Source organism: Phocoena sinus, chromosome 17 (assembly GCF_008692025.1).
Source record: "Phocoena sinus isolate mPhoSin1 chromosome 17, mPhoSin1.pri, whole genome shotgun sequence".
Taxonomy (NCBI): domain Eukaryota; kingdom Metazoa; phylum Chordata; class Mammalia; order Artiodactyla; family Phocoenidae; genus Phocoena; species Phocoena sinus.
In genome coordinates, this window is record NC_045779.1 from 78,156,395 (window position 1) to 78,176,221 (window position 19,827).

The window sequence follows — 19,827 nt, forward strand, 5'->3', positions numbered from 1 at the left end:
TCACGACGCTGGTGCGGCCCGGATCTCCTGCTGGGCGGCACTGTGGCCCGCAATCACTGCCCCGGAAGCCCTCTCCTCCACACTCTCACCCTCGTCCTGTCACCTGGCTCGGGCGTGGCGTGCTGAAGGCCTCTTCGCAGGCCCCATCCCACTCTGCAGAAGGGCTTCCGAGTACTGCCCCCTCGGCCTCCTCGGACGCATCCCCTCCCCCGAGCTCCACCTCAAAAGTGTCCGGCCACCTGGGGGCCTCCCCCACCCCTGCCCAGCCAGGCCGGGCTGTCGCAATACGTCCCCGCCCAAGGGTACCAGACGGACCGGCTGCGACGGCCCCTGCGCAGGGGTGAGGGGCTGGTGGGCGGGGCCTGGGCGCCAAGTCCCGCCTCCCGCACGCCCACTGCGCTCGCGCGCTGCCTGGCCGCCCGGGAGAGCGGGCTGCCACGGGCTCGGGCTCAGGGGCAGACTTGACTGCGCGGCCGGGCGGGGGACCTGCGTCCGCCGGCGGTGAGTGAGGGCCCGGGCCGGGCGGGCGGGGGCGCGGGGACGGGGCCCTGCCCAGCGAGGAGGGGGAGCGGGCGTGTGGGGCGCCAGGGAGGCGGGAGAGCGGGAGAGGCCTGCGGGAGGCTGGGGGTCGGGGTTGCGAGCGGCCCCGGCCCCTGGGCGCCTCGCCTCCACTCCCAGCCTCCCAGCCTCCCGGCCCTCTCCAGTATTTCCAAAGGACGAGGGCGGGAGCTGGCGGAGACTGCAGCCGGGCGCCCTCCCGGGCTGGGTAGCCAAGGGCTGCGCAGGCGCCGGGGCCCCATCGCCCAACTCTAGGGCCCATTCCCTGACCCCTCACATGGGGACTGGGGAAGGGCCAGCCTTCCTGACTTGAAGAGGCTGGGATCTTGGCGCGCTGGCAGGAAGGAGAGAGTTAAATGCCCTGGTGGGTCACCATGGGGACGGGAGCCTGCCTTGGGAAGAGGTGAAAGTGAAAGCACCTTGGTTGGCATAGATTACGCAAGTATATGAGGTGCCTAGGAGCCCAGACCCCTGCGCTGGGCCGCCAGGCCCCTTCCATCCCTGGGGTCCAGGACGTGCTCCTGCCCCTCTTGCTGGCCCAGCGTCACTGAATGCCAGGCTCTCCCGGAGATCAGCCCTGTGAGCCTGGGGGAAGAGTGCACAGTCTGGGTCCCGAATGGCCCTGCCCGCAAACCCACGGGTTCCCTTCCGCCTGGCCCTACTGATGTGGACACATTAGTATCCAGTGCCGACTCAGCCCAGCAGGGCGCACTTGTTGGGGTGCCTGGCAGCAGGGTGGGGATGCTGACTGTGACCGCGGAGGTGAGCCCCAGAGCTTCCTTCGGGACAGCTCAGGGCTCCTCCCACCGGAACTTCACTTTGTGGAGGAGGAAACCGAGGCTCCTTTCCCCCTAACTGCCGGGATCCCGGAAGAGGCCCCAGGTGGGCTCGGCGCTGTTCTTGGACGTCTGCAGCTCCTGCTGCCAACCCCAAGACATCAGCCCCTGCCCAGACCTGAAGCCCATTCTCAGGGTCTCTGCCAGCCCCTCCCAAAATCTGTTCTCTCCCTGGCTTTCTCCTTCCTCCCGGTGCCTGGGGACTAGCCCTTCCCCCGCCCGCCCACGGCTGTCCCCAGCAGAAGGTACCAGACTGCTCCTCCCACACTGCGCCTCCAGCAAAACAGAGAACCAGAACCCCAGCTGGTCGCATTCAAAGTGCTTTCTCCATCCACTGCCAAGGACCTATGCCCAAGGGAGGGTCCTGGTGCAGGACAGCCCCCAGGGACTCACAGCCACCTGCCAGAGCCTGTGCCTGTTCCCGCTGGGGTGACCGGTGGCACACTGCTGGGTCTCCCTGAGCCTCCCCCAGCCATGAAGGGGTGGGGGGGAGTAGCAGATACGTATGGGGTCATCGTCTTCAGCGTTAAATAACACAGAATGGGAGAGCCCCTCCCCCAGCACAGAAGCTGCCCAGGTGGATGCTCAGCTAGATAGGCCTCATGCCCCCAGCCCAGCTCTAGGTCCCCATGTGAGGCACAGAGCTGGCCCCTGGAAAGTTCTGGACATAGGTCATATAATATTACTGGTCGCCATCCCCCCCCTAGGGCCCTTGGACTCGAGAAATTGCTAAGAGGCCAGACGAGAATTCCAGGCAAGGCTTTACTGGGGCTCGAGCTACAGCACAAGGAAGCAAAACCAACAGCTCCCGAGAGGAGCTACTGAGTCCTTAAATGGGGTGACAAGGGGGGCGGATCTGTGGGTCAGGCAGGAGGCATAGCTTAGGTGGCCTGTCCCCTCCTTGGGGGTACCGGGCAGGAATGATGTGCAGTACCATGCCTTTGCTCCCAGCACCTCAAAAACGTAGTTTGTGGCTTCTTGTACCCTGTCGCCCCGCGGTGCGTGGGCAGTTATTTTTAGTCACTTATAGTTTCTTTGTATCTTGTTGCTCTAGGGGACGTTTGTCCAGGTGCAAACACTCTAATAGAGGATCCCAGGTCCCAGCCTATCTCATCCACACCCCCCGGACCGTGGGCAGGGGCCACTCCCTTGACCTCCCTTTCTGGGTGATTCTGAGAACCTTAATGAGTTCCCTCCCCCCAAGCAGCAAGTGCTACAGACTTGGGGAAGAGCCTCAGCTGGGAGTCTGCACTGAGTGAGGGGCAGGTTGGCAGTGGAGCAGAAAGACCCTCTGTGCTCTGGCCCTGCTGCTGGAAGCTGGCAGCTCCCCCATCTACGAAGTGGGGACACCAGGCTGCCCCCAGGGCCAGTGTCCCTGACCCCCTTGGGAAGAGCAAGCCGCTGCCCCTGCCCCAGGGCCCTGCGCGAGGGGGGTGAGCCCCGCCCTCCAGCGAGCTGTCTCTTTAGCGCAGGGCTGACTTCTTTGGCTTCGTGAGACCCCAGCCGGGACGCCAGTCCCCTCCAGAATGAAGGTCTTCCTGCCGGTGCTGCTGGCTGCCCTCCTGGGTGTGGAGCAAGGTGAGGTGCCCCGGGGCCCCAGGCCTCTGAGCAGGCTGTGTCCTCCTCCTGGACTCTCTCCTGAGCGGTGCCCACGTCACCTACTCTGTGCCACCTAACAGGCTCCTCTCCCACGGCGAAGCGGTCCCTCCTACCCCCGCCCCCACTGGCGGCCTCAGCCCTGCCTGGACACTTGGGGCATCACTGGGGCTCCTCCAGAGCCAGGGTCTGTTGTCATTGTCTCCTGGGTCTCCAGCCTGGGCCCAGGCTACCATAGTCGCTCAGTCAGTGCCTCCACAAGATGGGATGTCCTCATGCCTCTGGGTCCGGGCTGGGAGGGGACACAGGAAGACTCCTGGGCATGAGACAGGCATCCCTCCTTCTGCAGTCCACTCCCTGGTGTGCTTCTCTTGCGTGAATGAGAACAGCAACTGGTACTGCCTGAAGCCCACCGTCTGCTCCGATACAGACAACTACTGTGTGACCATCTCTGCATCCGCTGGCATCGGTGAGCGCAGACGCAGCGCAGCTAGGCTTCCCCCACCCCCGCCCTGGCCTCTCTGCCCCTCCACTCACAACCTCGTGTTTCTGTGCAGGGAACGTGGTGGACCTCGGCTACACCCTGAACAAGGGCTGCTCCCCGATCTGCCCCATCCGGGGCGTCAATATCGGTGTGGCGTCCGTGGGCACCCACTGCTGCCAGAGCTTCCTGTGCAACTTCAGTGCGGCCGACGGCGGGCTGCGGGCCAGCGCCGCTGTGCTGGGCCTCGGGCTCCTGCTCAGCCTGCTGTCGGCTCTGCTGCGATTTGGCCCCTGACCCCCGGGACCCTGTGCCCGGCCCAGACTCCCAAAGCTCAGGAAGGAAGGAAAGCCCAGCTCCTCCCAGACCCAAGAGGATCTCGAAGCCTCCTCCCCTAGACTCCTCACCTGCAGAGCCCACCCTCTAGGCCCTGGGTCCCCACAGGCAGGCCTGCCCTCTGCACCCACACACCTGCCGGCTAACCTTTACTTCCCGGTCAGCCTTCCAGGGGGAACCTGGGAACGGAGCCTGAGGGCCCCAGAGTCAGAACCACGTCCCAGGGACATGCTGGGAGGGGCACCTGATCCCAGGCCTGCCCCTGTCGGCCCGCAGGTGCGGAAGATGTGCTGTGTGGACAGGCGCTGGTCCGTGTGCCCTGCCGGGCACGGGTGAGCGTGTGGCCAGGTCTCGGCCTGTGTGGGGGAAGGATGGGAGTAAAGCCTCAGGAGCCCAGCCCCGAGCGCCGGCACAGAGCCCCTTTCCCCTGGCATCTCTGCACACCTCATTTCACTCACTTCGAGGGCAGCCTTTAGGAAGACAGGCCTTCCGCTGTCCCCAGGTCTAGGCTGCTGACCCAGGAATCTGCTCCCAGCCCGAAATCCAGCTGCTCTCGGGCCCCCTCCCTCCACCGCCACACTGGAGCCCTCCTGCTTTGGTGCCTCAAATAAACACAGATGTTCCCACCCTTTCCTGCTCTAGGTGTGGTCCACAGCCTGAGACTGTCCCTTCCATCAGGGTCCTACTGAGGGGGAGGGGGCAGCAGAGATGCAGCGCCGCAGGTTGTAGAGGGTCTGAGGGTCCCCTGCGATCGGGCCCCACCCTGAGGCCCACTGGGAGGCAGTGAGGAAGCAGGTCGCTGGAGACCACAGCTAGCTGCCCTCGGCCGGGCAGGGTTGGGAAGTTTATCCTCCGGAGAGGACTGGACTAGACAGAGAAACTAGCAGAGGTCAGCCTGCTTCTGGGTGGAAGGCAGGACCCTACAGAGGGAGGGACGGGGTTGGGCAGGAGGGGAGGGGACACCCCCAACCGGGGTTCCGGGACTTGGGTATGGGGTGCCTGGGCCAGTCAGGCTGAGGAGGACACAAAGCATGGTGGGGAAGGGGGGCAGGAGCTCAGTAAGTGGGTGAGTGAGATGTCCATCCCAAGGGCCTATGGGAGGAGTTGGGGGGGACTCCCCTGGAGAAGGCCTGGACCCTGGCTGGAGGACAGGGTTGCTGCTACCCGAGCCGGCAGCCCTCGCTGCTACACGCCTACTCCCCCGGCAAGCCCAACTGTGGTCTGTGGCTAAGCCAGGGGTTCCCAGCGTCTGCACTGGGGGAGTCTTTGATTGGGCTGGTGGCCGAGGAGCAATGAACCAAGGGCTGCAGCTGGGCGCCTTGCAGAGCGTGATACGTTTATCCTTCAGGACGCTGTCGTGTCTCCTGGGTGGTGGGAGGGAACACAGCAGGGCTGGGTCCAGGCTGGCCGGAAGCTCTGACGTGCCTGGGTCCAGGGTCCAAGCATCGCTGTGCAGCAGGGCGGGACAGTGGTCCCTGCGAGGGCTCAGGTTGTGACCCATATCCCGGGCCCGGGTCACAGGAGCAGGTGAGCAGCTCTGCACAGAATGGGCCCTGTGACACACATGAATACAGCAACCTCGGCGTCATTGCCACCAAGGGGGATGCCAGCCAGCACTTGGGGTTGAGCGCCAATGCGGTGATAGAGCTCAAGGGAGGGACGGGAGGAGCGGTCTGCCCCAGGAAATCAGGACGACAAGGGGAAGGAGACCCAGCCCCAGCCAACATCTCGTGGAAGGGTCCAGAAGCACATCACCACAGCATCTGGTTGAGACTCACGGGGTGGTAGGAATGGTGAGATGCACTTGAGTGGATCAGACCAGCATGAAAAACCAAAGCAAGAAAAAGAATTCAAGGGGATGAAATCAGCATGTCCCCCAGGAATGCTGGTTACCTCTGAAGTTCAGGGTCCTCTAAACAGAATGTTGCAGGGACTTCCCTGGCGGTCCAGTGGTTAGGAATCTGCGCTTCCACTGCAGGGGGCATGGGTTCAATCCCTAGTCTGCTGTGTGGTGAAGCCAAAAAAAACCAAAACACAAAAATGCTGCCCACCGTTCCAGTTCCACGAGGATTAAATTGCAGCCCACTGCGGTCGCCCACCAGCAGTGTGCCCTGAGGCGAATTCATGATAGGGAAAAACAGGAGGAAGCAGGCTGTGTTAAGATGTGGATCTAAGGGAGAATTTCAATGACCCCGGATTCTTGCATCTTCCCATACATAGAAAAGCACTAAAATCATTAACTTGAGATGTCTGTCTTTTGTGATATGTAGTAATCTTTTACCAAGATGTATGCTTGACCACCTGTATTTCCCAATCAAAAAATTCATATATATACTGGCTCCCCTACCTCTCTGGAGCTACTGAGAGGCTGTCTCCCAGGCTAGAGTCCTCAGTAAAGTCCCCGCAAAAAACTGAAACTGTGTAAGCAGATAGGTTAGGGGGTCCCCAGAGAAAGAACCAGGAATGGCTTTCTTGACATAAGAGAAGCCATTTTGGCCTAAGCCATTTTGTGATCTAAGCCTGGCTGCAGTGCTTGCCCTTGAACAGGACTGTCTGGCCTTACAGGACAGACCCCTGTAAGTTAATTATCACGCAAGAAAGCAGGGTGCTTAGCAACAAAACCATGCAACAGAAGCACAAGACATGCCCCAAAACAATGGTGGAGCGAGACCCACATCCTGCCCAGTGAGGTCAGTAAGGTAATGATTCCTAGAACGTGCTCCTCTGCGCGCGCTAAAGACGAAAATACAGGGAAAGGTGACGTTCTACAGAAACCTGAGATGATTTACCGCGGTTTAGTGTATGTTACCACCTTTTTGCCCATTTCCGTAGCACCATGACAGCCCTGGCTTGACCCTGTAGGGACAAGAAAACTTCCCTGCCTGATGTGGAGGAGGAGCTGATGATGGAAGTTTGACATGTACTCAAGAACGAGGAAGAAGTGGTCTTCCCCTCACTTTTTCTACATTATAAAAATGTAGCCCACCCAGCTTTCATCACGGTGCTCCCTTGCTTGCCCGCTTGCATCTCTCACAAGCGCCCCGTACTGATAAGCCTTTTCCTTGCCTGTCACTGCCTCTCGTTGAATTCTTTCTGCACTGAAGAACCTACGCTCTACTGAGTCCCAAAACGCGTTCTGTCGTTTCAGCGGGGCCAGGCCAGAGGAAGAGGCACAGGTGGACTTGACCATCACAGTCGGGAGTTTGGATTTGACTCTGGGGACACTGGGAGCCAGGGGGCGGGGGGCGGGGGGCAGTGGCAGGACAGGTATGTAACAAATGCTCTGTTCCCGCTAATGCTAACCTCAGCTTCCATCTCTGTACTGACTATTTTGCAGGTGATACTGATCTGTTATACTCTTCCCACAACTACAATGAGAGATGGATGTGGTTACCTCCAGGTTTCAGAAGTGAAAACCAGGGCTCAGAGGGTTGAAGCCACTTGTCCTCCTGGGTCTATGACCCTGGGCGTGCCCAGCATTTCCTCTGCCCCGGGTTGCAGGGCGAAGTCCCTTGAGGGCTGGGTTCAGAGACAGCTGGGCCTCCTAGGGGCGGCTGCGCTTCCCTCCCTAGGGTGGTGGGAGGCTGGAAGGCACAGGCTGTGCGAGAGCAGAGGGAGGCTGGGTGGGGCTGAGCGGGGGAGGAGCCCAGGGCTCTGAGTTTCCATTTCCTACAGCCTGAGGGAGGGGAGGGGGGGAGGGAGGGAGGGAGGAGGGGAGGGAGGAGGGGAGGGAGGGAGGGGGGTAGGGGAAACCCTCAGGAGAGGGCAGGAAGGGGAACGAAGCGGCAGAGGGGAGGGAAAGGAAAGCTTTCCTCGGGCTCTGCCCGGACTCTCGCTTCCCCTGGCATCTGCCCGGGCTGCACGGAGGTGCCAGGCGCAGCACTGTCTGGCCCGGGCACACGTTGGCCGGGAGTCTGGGCTTTCTAGTCTCAGTGTCCAGGGGCCGGAGTGATGCCTGCCGTTTCTCTGTAGGCAAATTCAGCTCCGTCCGGTCCGGCCCCTGCCCCCTCGCCTGCCCCTCCCAGGCTGCTCGGTCTGCCGCCTGACCCAGCTGGCCTCCGGGACGAGGGGGTCCTGCCCAGGGTCTGCCCTCTCCCACAACACTCCTGTGGTGCCCATGGCCCAGGCCCGGGGCCCCCTCCTCCCCAGTCCTTAGCACCACCTTCATTGCCCCGCTCCTGCCCTCCTGTGACCCAGGACCCAACCTGCTGGCGGGGGCCCCTCGCAAAGGCGACCTCATGGCCCGGCCTGGGTTTGCCCTGCCGGAGCTTTCAGAGTTCCTCTGGTCCCCTGCCGGGCTCCCCTCGGTCCGGTGCCGTTGGCGGTGGGGTGGGAGGTGCGGGCACCAGACCATCCCCAGGGCTGGTGACGGAGCCACAGCACAGCTGGACCTCCCCTCTCTGAGCCCCACCCATGGGTGCTTTCTGGGACCCCTTGAATGGAAGGTTAATAACCTCAGCAGAGGGTGCATTCTGGGAGGACGGCTCCCTGGAGAAATCTGAGTGACACGATGAAGTCCTGGGAAGGCAAGCATTTAAGGTCAGAGTGGAAAGTGCAGGAGGAGGGGTACTCTAGGTGCCCGAGCTGCTGGGACTTGGAGACTCTGAGTTACGAGGCGCTGTCCCCTGGCGGCCGCGAGCGGCACACGGCCGACGGGAGCGCCGAGGCCGCTCGAGGGGGCGTCTGCACTCAGCCCTCAGCCCTTCCGTTTAGCCTCCCGGACAGAGCAGGGCGAGGCTCTCCGCGGGCCCGAGGGGGTGGGCCCAGGCTGGGCGGAGCCTCCCACCAAGGCCCCCAGCCCCACCCCTTGCGGAGGTCGTCTTCCTACAGGTCACACTAAGCTTCCCAGCCTTGTCAGTCCGTCCATCCCGCTTTTGCCGAGGAAGACTGTCCTGGAACAGCCCGCCGGGCTTCATTGTAATATTGAAGGAAAGTTCACCTCTTCTAATAGCTGGCCTCCTTCTGAGGGCTAGAGGGGACGCCAGGCTGAGGGTCCCCAGCCCCCGTCCCTCCCCCAGGACCACGCCCTTTGCCCCTCCCCCAACCCTCAGCTCCTCTGCTGACAGCTCCCCCAGCCTGAGGACCCCCCCAGGGAACTGGGGAAGCCTATGGAGACACAGGCAGCCAGAGGAGCAGGCACCTGCTCCCGGCTCACCTGAGTCTGGGATTAGCCAGAAGATGTCCCTGAGCTCTGCCCCCCAGACCCAGCTTTCACAAGATGCCCCGTCCACCCCTCTGTCACACACACACACACACACACACACACACACACACACACACACACACACAAGGTCCCAGGGTCAGGACTTGGGACACTGATAGCACCCCAGGCCTGGGCTGGGGGTGGGCAGGAGAGGGGCTCAGAGGGTGGGTTCCAGTGGCTCTCACCCTACTGAACCCAGGGGCGTCTGGGTCCCTCCTCACATTAATGCCTGGGGTGGGGCTGGGGGCAGCGAGGCAGCTGTTGGCCGGTTCTGCCCAGAAGAGTGAGCAGAGTCTTGCCATCCTGAGGGTGTCACAGACACCGGTTCACCCGCCACTCCGTTCCCGTTCCCCACAGCTTCTGCTGCACTGGGCCTGACACCCTCATAGCCTGGGGTCTGGAGCCGGTGAGCGTCAGACCCCGCAACCCCGGGCTCCCAGTGACCCCGGCCTTTCCTGCAGGTCCTTGTAATTTGCGTCCCTTCCCCCAGGATCACCAAGAGCGCCTGTCAGAGAAGGGGATGGAGGAGCTCCCGGCTCCGGGCCAGTCCTGACAGGACCGCAGCGTCGGGCACCCCGAGGCTCTCCTTGCCGAGCCCCCTGCTGGGGAACAGACCTCCCAGTTCCCCTCACTTGCTGGCGCCCGAGCTCCCCCGGGAAGGTGGCCTCGCTCTCCCTCCAGTGGTGTCTCAGATTTGTGACTCGGTTTCCTCAGTGGTCTACTCGTCCTCAGGCCCCAGCCCTCCTCCCCCCGGGGCCTGGTGAGAGCTGTGGTCCCTGTGGGAGGGACGCTGTGGTCCCCAGGAGGGTAGACAGGCCAGGGAAGGACAGGGATGACCCGGGCCACAAGAGGGCAAGCCCCCAGCCCTGCCTCCACCCATGAGGATCCTCCTGTCCACGAAAACTTAATCAATAGTCATTCTAAGGAAAGAGAATTTCAGTGGCGCCAACCTGAGGATTATAAGCCGGGAGACAGTCTTTCAGAAAACCCTGAGGACTCTTCCACCCGCTAAAGGTCAAAGCAAGGTTACATGTTTCTGAGACAAAGGGTTATACGCCAGATGGTGTATTATTGACAGTTTACACAGTCCAGATCTACATGTACAAAGCGAGTAGTGGGCCATGGTGTTACAGCAGGCAGGTAGCTAGATACGCGCAGAGGAGGCGGGGCACGGGCCAGATGGCAGGAAACCGTACAGCTTGTAAACAACGGTGGCCCTTGGACAGACAGAGAAAGGCAGGAACCTCTGGACTGACAGGAAACCACACATTTTGGGGTGACAAGTGCCCTGGAGACAGACAAAGAAAGATGAGAAGAGGGTGGAATCTCCAGAGTCCAAAAGTAACCTTTTGCTCATTATACTCTGATTACAATAAAATTAGCCTCGCAGATAAGAAATACCCATCGGGCACGGAAGCCATGACACAACGATCAAAGCTAAATAAAGGGAAAATGCCTCCGCCTCTTGGGAGGGTGGAGCTGGGAAGAAAATCAGGGAATAAGACCCCAAACCCCTCCCTCCCCAATGAATATTCCGCGCCCCCCTCACTTCTACACCCCACGTGACCAGCTTGCCAAAGAAACTCGGCACAGCTACTCACGGGAGTCTGCCCGGTCTGGCGTTGAGAGTGCACTGTCGCTTCACAAATCCTCACTTTACTTTCTTGACCTCTGTGTCTCCCCTCTGAAATCTTTCTGTGAGTGTGAGTGAGACCTGCAACTTGTATTCACCATAGAAAGTGCAGAAGGGAAGGGACTGTACAGATACAGTTTAAGTTCCTGATCAATTGACTTTCCGTGAGTCAGAAGGGAGCTGTCTTTGGTGGCCTCACGAGTCCTCTGAAGTCCCCCCAGCAGCACAGGCTCTCTGCTGGTGTGGAGCTGCCAGGGAATGAACGCTGCTGCTTTTTAAACTCTGTCTGTGAGATTCCCATGTTGCTGGGTGTAGCAGTAGAGGGTTCTTTTTCATTTCCATGTAGTATTCTGTTGTGTGCCCATGCCGGCATTCATGTATTTATTCTGCCCTTAATGGGCGTTAAGGTTGTTGACAGGTTTGATGCTCGTGAATAATACAGCTCTAAACATTTGTGGGCGTTTATCGTGGTGATTTTTTTTCTCTTGAGAATGTACCTGGGAGTGGAAATGCTGGGTCACAGGGTATGTGTATGTTTAATGTCGACTGAAAAAAAAAAAAAGCACAGCCTGAAAGCTGAGAGTCATGTTTTATTTGGCGGCCTTTCTGAGGACTTCAAGCCTAGGAGGCAGCCTCTCAGAATAGCTCTGAGTTTCTGCTCCGAAGAGGTCAGGGAGCAGTGAGGATATACAGAAGTTTTGCAACAAAGACCAGGTAGTCAGAGCATCAAAAGACTATGGGAGTTTTTTGTTTGTTTGTTTTGTTCTAAGGGCAGATTTTATTTATTTATTTATTTTTGGCCACACCGCACAGCATTGGGGATCTTAATTCCCTGACCAGGGATCAAACCCATGCCCCCTACAGTGGAAGCCAGACTCCTAACCACTGGGCCACCAGGGAATTCCCAAAAGATTACTGTCAATTAAAGAAAACCAGACATCTCAAGTTGAGGAATGTAGCGCTTTTCTGTGAACGGGAAGACGTAAGAGCCTGGGCTCACCGAAATCATTCCTTTGACAGGCATCTCAGCTTCTCGGGCCAGTATCCCGTTCTTTTCCATCATGGGTCCCCTCGGGTTGCACAAGTGGGGCAGCTGCGGCAGCTGAGGGCTCGGCAGAGGGCATCCCCCTCGCCTCCATCCTGCGTTCCTTCAGGGCTCACCTTCCGGGGGTGGGGGGGGCGGTGGTGGTTGACGGCTGCGACATCCTTTGGCTGCTGACATGGCAGCAACATTTTCCATCCACAGGAGCCCTAGCAGACTGTGCCAGTTTATACTGAGGCCGGTAAAGTGTAAGCTCTCCAGCTGTCCACATCCTGCACAGCTCTTGGTATTTTCAGTACTTGTAATACTAGCCATTCTTGTTTGGATTTCTTCCTCTCCGACTGTCATAGATTTTGTTTTCCTAGATTAACCGCACGATTGAGCATATGACATATTTGGTAAGTGTTCTACATGCACTTAAATACGGATTCACTTGTTTGGTATGGTGTTCCATATATGTCCATTATGTTAATTTTTTGCAATCTTGTGCAAATTTACGTATGCTAAGTGACATTCTTGTCTGCTTGTTCTATTGTTAGGGAACCATTGACCAAAACTGCCCGCCTTGGCCAGGTATGATAATAATTACTTGCATGAGCTGTCACACAAAAGGAGGCCCCAGTAAGGAACCGGACGCTGCCACAGAAAACTCACCAGGAGAATTTGGGAGGGGCCGAAAGGAGGGAAGAGACGCCAGCCCGTAAAACGTCCTGCCAACCTCCCAGAAACCCTCCGACTGGAATCCATCTTAACTCAGAGATGCATGCACCACCAGGAAGGGCCCTGAGTCAGGCCAAATGTGGGCACAAGTAGGATAATTGGCCAGAGACAACCCAGAAAGTAACCCCATCACCATAAAACCCGAGACTGCGAGCCACGTGGCAGAGCAGTCCTCCTGGGGCCCCTTACCCTCCTCCTCTCCGCCTGGGCGCCCCTTCCCAATAAAGTCTCTTGCTCTGTCAGCACGTGTGTCTCCTCGGACAGTTCATTTCTGAGCATTAGACAAGAGCACGCTCTCGGGCCCTGGGAGGGGTCCCCCTTCCTGCAACATTATCAGTTACCTAAAGGCTTTACGGTAAAATATTTGTGTCACTGTCAATTGGCCTCAACTTTCACTTCTGCCATATCTTGCTTAAACATTTTGAAGCTGTTACTAGTTGTATAGAGGTAGGATTGACATATCTTTGTGTTATGTTGACTTTTTATCACTATGAAATATCTTTTAGTAATATTTCTTGCCTTAAAGTACACTTTATATGGCATCAATAGGGTGAACGAGATTTCTTTGGATTACTGTCGGCAGGATGTTTTGCCCACCCTTTTTCTTTTCAGCTATTCTGTGTCCTGATTTTTAAAGTCAGAGTTGTAACCAGTTTAGTGTTATTTTGTATCCCATCTAAAAAATTTTGCTTTTACTTTGGAATGTTAAGTCCATTTACTTAACATTTACTTAACATAGAACTAACATAGCTGGGTTAACGTAGTGCAGCCCTGACACTTGGTTTCTTTTTTTTTTTATAAATTTATTTTATTTTATTTATTTATTTTTGGCCGCGTTGGGTCTTCATTGCTGCGCGCGGGCTTTCTCTAGTTGCGACGAGCAGGGGCTACTCTTCGTTGAGGTGCGCGGGCTTCTCATCGCCATGGCTTCTCTTGTGGCAGAGCACGGGCTCTAGGCACGCGGGCTTCAGCAGTTGTGGCACATGGGCTCAGCAGTTGTGGCTCGTGGGCTCCAGAGCACAGGCTCAGTAGTGGTGGTGCACAGGCTTAGTTGCTCTGTGGCATGTGGGATCTTCCCCGCCCAGGGCTCGAACCCGTGTCCCCTGCATCGGCAGGCGGATTCTTAACCACTGCACCACCAGGGAAGTCCCGGTTTCTCTTTTTCTAATGCAGAGGCCTGACCTCAGCTTTGCTTGCCAGGCATCCGCTCCCAAATGACTGTCTAGATTAAACACATTGCCAGCCACAGGACTAGTAGGAGCCAGACACGCCCACCCCCAGGCTCCTTTGTTTTAGAGCTCTTAGTTGGTTTCTATAACTCACCATCCTGGGCTCTAGTTTCTCCTCTACCCATGCTTTAAATCCCCACTCTTCTGTTTCAAAGTCACTAATAAAGAGTGAGCCCACCAAACCCTAGGTCCCCACCCTCGACCCCATAAAAACAGAACCCCAGGCTAGTGCTAGCACACTCTCCCCAAGACCTCACATTGTGCCTCCAGGTATGCCTCAGGGTCTGTGATCAGCTCAGGCACAGTTCTCTGATTGGTTGACGGTGAGGTAAGAGGGTGGTTAACATGGTCAGTCGTGAGGTGCTTGTAGGTCTGGGGCTCGTGATCATCAAGTAGTTTATTTCTTCCATTTGGTGGTGGTTTTAGCATCCATAAAACAACTCAGGAAATGTGCATCAGATACTGTTATCTGGGTACTTCAGAGAGGAGCTACAGCAGAGGATATGGGGAGAGGGTCTGTCCCAGGAAGACCCCAGAGGGTCCTGCTCAGTTACACGGACTTATCACTCCTGCTTCTCTGCCCTTCTTCCTAGAGTTCCATGTTCCCATCTGTAATCATTTCACTTTACCTTGAAGAGTTTCTTTTTTTACTTCTTGTGGTTTGAGTCTGCTGGCAATGAATTATCGCAACTTGTGTATAAATCAAACTCTTTTGTTTTCTATATCTCTGAATAATATTTTTGGTTGGCATAGAATTCAGGGTTGCCAGACTTTGTCATTCATCACTTTCAAGATACAATTTCACTTTCTTCTGGCTTTTTTGTGAAAAGTCAGCTTTAGCTCTTAATTGTTGTTGCTTTGTAGATACTGTGTCTCTTTCCCCTGGCTGCTAAGAGTATCGTTTTTTGTTTTTCAGCATTTTGATTGCAGTGTCACTAGCTGGGATGACATTCTTTGCGTTTATCCTGCTTAGAGTTTTCTGTGATCCATGGATCTGTGAATTATCTTTCATGGATTTTGAACAATGTTATCTCTTCAAGTATTAATTTATTCCCTCTTTCTTCCCTGTGGTACTCCAATCTCATGTAAAGTTAAGACCATTTGACTGAGTCTCACAGGCCCTTATGCTCCGATTAATTTTTTTCTATTGTTTTTATTCTCTCTAAGCTTCCCTTGGGCTATTTTATATTGTCCTGTCTCTACCTACGTTCATATCGTCTTCTGCTCCTAATTCATCCAAACGAGTTCTTAATTTCAGATGTTTTATCTTTTCTTTCCAGAATGCGACGGTTAATCGTATGTGTTAACTCGGCTGGGCCACAGGACTCCGACATGTGGTCAAACACCATTCTGGATGTTTCTGTGAGGATGCTTTTGCATGAGATTGCCATTTAAATTGGTGACATTTGAGTGAGGCCGACTGCTCTCCATAATCTGGGTGGGTCTCACCTAATCAGCCGAAGGCCTGAATAGAACAAAAGACTGAGCTCCTCCAAGCAAGAGGGAATTCTGCAGCAAACAGTCTCTGGACTTCAACTGCAGCACCAGCTCTCCGGCCTTCTGGCTCTAAGGAAACAGAATTTGCCACCCTAAGATACGTCTCTCTGTCACATGCATTGTTTTCAGCTGGTTATTTTCTGAGAAAGAGCAGACATGGGAAGGGTTCTGACAACCAAGTAGGAGTCGATCTTTTGTAAGAAACATTTACATTTATAAGGGAAATCTCCATGTGGGATGACCAAATCTCTAGAAACTCTTATCATTGGAGAAGGCAATGACTTAAATCTGCGTCACAATCCTGGTCACCTGCCATAACTGACTCTCCCCACCTTCAACAACCTGTTTTGTCTTTAGCTGAGGATGGTATTTAAGGTGAGGGCTGTGGCCCCCTTGGTGAGTTACTCAGTTTTCCTGGGTCTCTCCCATGTAGACATGTTGTTAAACTTCTGCGAGATTCTCTCCTGTTAATCTGTCTCATGTCAATTTCACCCTTAGACCAGCCAGAAGGGTACAGGAAGACTTCTCCACCCCCCCCCCCACCCCGCCCCTACCCACCACAGCCCATCCTGAAGATTTTGGCCCTGCAGCCACTTCCTTAAAACAAATCTCTTTTTGTTTCTATACACATTCTATTGGTTCTGCTTCTCTGGCGAATCCTTGCCCATACAGAGAATATTTATTTGATTTGTTTCATAAAGTCCTATTCTCTGTCAAAACTCTCAGTTTTTAAAGTCTATTATTGAACATACTTGTCACCGTTATTTTAAAGTCTTTTTCTGTTAACTCCATTATCTGGATCGTCCGCTGGTCTGTGTCTACGGCTTTTCTCCCCTGTTGCTATCGGTCACCTTGGGGCCTTGTATAAATAAGAGCCAGAGGCGACGCATACCTCTAGTAGCGGGTCCCTCGTTTCCTCTTTTACCAGATCAAAGTGCATGAGGTATTCACCAGGTCAACTCCATTACAAGTTGAGCTGGGTTGGGCTGGACCGCAGCTTTAGGAAACTCATACGCCCTCCTGTCCCTCTCCTCCCAGGCTTCCGGTGGAGACTCGGGCAGGCGTGTCTCCTGGTCCTGGAAAGCGCGGTAGATGCCCTCCACGTCTTTGCACCCTGCTTTGAAGCCTCCCACTCCCAACTCCTGCGGCCGCTTTAGACTCTGGCACGTCTCTTCAGAGCAAGGTCAAATGTGTGTTTGGAGCAGGCCTCTTTCCTCGGGTGGGAACTTGGCTCCTTAGGGCCGTGGAACTGCCGCGGACGTCACTCTTCCTTATACACGCCCCGCCCTGGGTACCGCCGCCTGCATCCGGGACTCAGCGCGCATTCTGGTTTTTCGTAGGTTTCGCTTTCCCGGAGCTGGGCGTGCTCGCCCCTCCTCCCTGGGTTGTGGATACAGTCCCGCTGATGGTTGGCAAATCCCCAGGAAGAAAAGACAGGGCAGGCTGGCAGCGTCGGCTCAGCTCGGGGGACTTCCCCACTTCTGGAAGCCAGTCCACTTGGTCCTTGTCCCTCTCAGCCCCCCAACACGTTCACTTACGACACCTGCAACCTGCCTGTTTTTTTCTTCTTGGTCCAGTGGGAGCATGTGACCGCCAGTCTACTTCAACCTCGCAAATCCCGGACGCCCTCTGATGGCTACTGAATTTTATATGCTTACTTTGCATCCTGACTCGTTACTGATTGTTTTCCAAATATGTTACTTTTATTCTTTATTCTCTAGGATTTCCAGGTATACTGCCGTATCATCTACAAATGATAGATACGGTTTTACTTCTTTTTCCATTCCAAAGCCTGTAACTGTTTATTGTTTTCTAACTGTATCAGTGAATACTTCTGACTGAATTTCAAATAGTGATGGGAATGCTTTTCTTTTAATGGGTATTTTTTTTCTAATGTAAGATGATAACTTTTTTTAAAAAAATACATGTTAAAGGGCTTCCCTGGTGGCACAGTGGTTGAGAATCCGCCTGCCAATGCAGGGGACACGGGTTCGAGCCCTGGTCTGGGAAGATCCCACATGCTGCAGAGCAACCAAGCCCGTGTGCCGCAACTACTGAGCCTGTGCTCTAGAGCCCGCAAGCCACAGCTACTGGGCCTGCGAGCCACAACTACTGAGCCTGCGTGCTGCAACTACTGAAGCCCATGTGCCTGAGCCTGTGCTCCGCAACAAGAAAAGCCACCACAATGAGAAAGCCCACGCACTGCAACAAAGAGTAGCCCCCGCTCGCTCGCCACAATTAGAGAAAGCCCGTGAGCAGCGATGAAGACGCAGCACAGCCAAAAATAAATAAATAAAATTTATTTTCTTTTAAAAAGTTACATTTTATTTTGTTTATTTATTTATTTATTTTTGGCTGTGTTGGGTCTTAGTTGCGGCATGTGGGATCTTAGTTCCCTGACCAGGGATGGAACCCAAGTCCCCTGCATTGGAAGGCGGATTCTTAACAACTGGACCACCAGGGAAGTCCTGTAAGATGACAACTTTAAGAGATTATATTTCTCTTGAATATTTTTAATTAAGAAAGGATAGTTAATCTATTCAAAGTTACTTCAAAGTCTATAGATTTACTCCTATGACATTTATTTTCATATCTATTAATAAGATGAATTACATTTAAAAATTCCCTGATATTTAACTATCACTGAATCCTAGGAATATATCCTACTTTGTCATACTGTACTATTTTCTTTTCTTTTTTTTTTTTTTGTGGTATGCGGGACCCTCACTGTTGTGGCCTCGCCCGTTGCGGAGCACAGGCCCCGGAAGTGCAGGCCCAGCGTCCATGGCTCAAGGGCCCAGCCGCTCCGCCGCATGTGGGATCCTCCCGGACCGGGGCACGAACCCATGTCCCCTGCATCGGCAGGCAGACTCTCAACCACTGCGCCACCAGGGAAGCCCTGTACTATTTTCTTAAGGTGCTGTTGGATTATGCTTGTTAATATTTCTTTAAGATTTTTGCACTGATATATCTAAGAGATGTTGGCCTGTAATTTTCTTTCTTTTTACAGTTTTTATTAGGTTGGTTATCAATATTATACTGGCTTCGTTAAAAGAATTTGGAAGTCTTCTCTTTTATGTTCTCAAACAATCTATGTGTCATTAGGAAAATCTGGTCTTTGAAGATTTTGTAGAATTTTTTGTGTGAAATCATCTGATCCTGGTTGTTTGTGCTGGAGTAGTTTCTTATTATGTTTATTTTCTACTGAAATTGATCTCTTTAACCTTTCTCTCTCAACTGGGATAAATTTTGCTTAAGTATATTTTCCTAGGTAGTTATCCCCTTCATCTGAGGTCCTGTATTTGTAGAAGGGTATAGGAAATAGTCTGTTATCATTAAAAAAATTTTTCTCTCTTTCAGTAATTACTTCACCCTTAGTATTTATTATTTGTATATTTGTACTGTCCCTCTTTTATGGATTAGATTAGTTAGTTGCTCATCTAGTTCTTTTAATTCTTCAGAAAACCAAGCTTTTGCTTTATTAATCACATCTAGGTTTGTTCTCTGCACCATTTACTTCTGCTTCTAGCCTTATGATTTTCTTCTCCATGCTTTCTTCTGTTCGCTTTGGTTCCCTCCCCACCCCCCCACTTTTTTTGAATTGGGAATTTGATTCGTGTATTGTCATTTCTTTTCCTTTTTTACTAAAATCGAAGTTTAGGGCTTTAAAAACTTTTTTCTGTAGCACTGATGCTTGATTATACTCTTGACTATATATAAAATACTTGGTTCAAATTTTATTTTCTTTATTTTTTAAATATTTATTTATTTATTTGACTGCACTGGATCTTAGTTGTGGCACGTGGGATCTTTTAGTTGCGGCATGCAGGATCTTTAGTTGCGACATGCGGGATCTAGTTCCCTGACCAGGGATTGAACCCGGGCCCCTTGCATTGGGAGTGCGGAGTCTTAACCACGGGACCACCAGGGAAGTCCCCAAACTTGAGGGTGTTTTTTTTGTTTTTCTTTTGTTTTGTTTTGTTTAATCATTTCTGCTTCACAGCGTCTTGAGAAGTCTGATACCAACCTATTTTTTTCCCCTACATATACGTTGTGGGCTGTAGGCACTAAGGGGCCCTTCTGTATCTTTTACATTTTTTAAATATCATTTTTATTTTATTTTTTTATTTTTGGCTGAGTTGGGTCTTCGTTGCTGTGCGGGGCTTTCTCTAGTTGCGGCGAGCGGGGGCTACTCTTCGTTGCGGTGCGCGGGCTTCTCATTACGGTGGCTTCTCTTGTTGCAGAGCATGGGCTCTAGGTGCGCGGGCTTCAGTAGTTGTGGCACGCGGGCTCTAGAGCACAGGCTCAGTAGTTGTGGTGCACGGGCTTAGTTGCTCCGCGGCATGTGGGATCTTCCCGGACCAGGACTCGAACCCGTGTCCCCTGCATTGGCAGGCAGATTCTCAACCCCTGTGCCAGCAGGGAAGCCCTGTGTCGTTTGCATTTTCTACTAGTGTAGTCTTAGCGCTCACCATTCTAGGTCGTTTTTCCAGGAACAGGTGAGCCCTTTTAGTTCGGGTTTAGGTCGCTTTGTCCTCTTGTTTGCCTGCCTCCCTGCTTCAGTGCCTCTGCTACAGCTTCCGACTTAACAATCTCAAATGCCTGCTCCCTTGGAACTTTGTGAGACTTTATTTCTAAGCTGGTCTTTACGTTTTCCTCCATTTGTTTCCTCACTTTCATCGTTTTTCATCTCATG

At 54.0% G+C, this 19,827-nt stretch overlaps 1 protein-coding gene across 4 annotated transcripts; it reads left to right on the forward strand.

Moving 5' to 3' along the window:
* Positions 1–210: 210 nt before the first annotated feature.
* On the forward strand, positions 211–4,448 carry LY6E (lymphocyte antigen 6 family member E). Of its 4 annotated transcripts, none has more exons than XM_032610459.1 (5): positions 212–501; positions 2,102–2,148; positions 2,867–2,972; positions 3,340–3,459; positions 3,548–4,448. In XM_032610459.1, exons 3-5 carry the CDS (start codon positions 2,921–2,923, stop codon positions 3,766–3,768), a joined length of 393 nt encoding a protein of 130 aa, XP_032466350.1. In that variant the 5' UTR covers positions 212–501; positions 2,102–2,148; positions 2,867–2,920; the 3' UTR covers positions 3,769–4,448. The 4 variants fall into 4 exon arrangements, with proteins under 4 accessions (XP_032466351.1, XP_032466350.1, XP_032466349.1 ...); XM_032610457.1 differs by having other exon boundaries at positions 344–501; positions 2,862–2,972; XM_032610460.1 differs by lacking the exon at positions 2,102–2,148 and having other exon boundaries at positions 211–501.
* Positions 4,449–19,827: the final 15,379 nt, after the last annotated feature.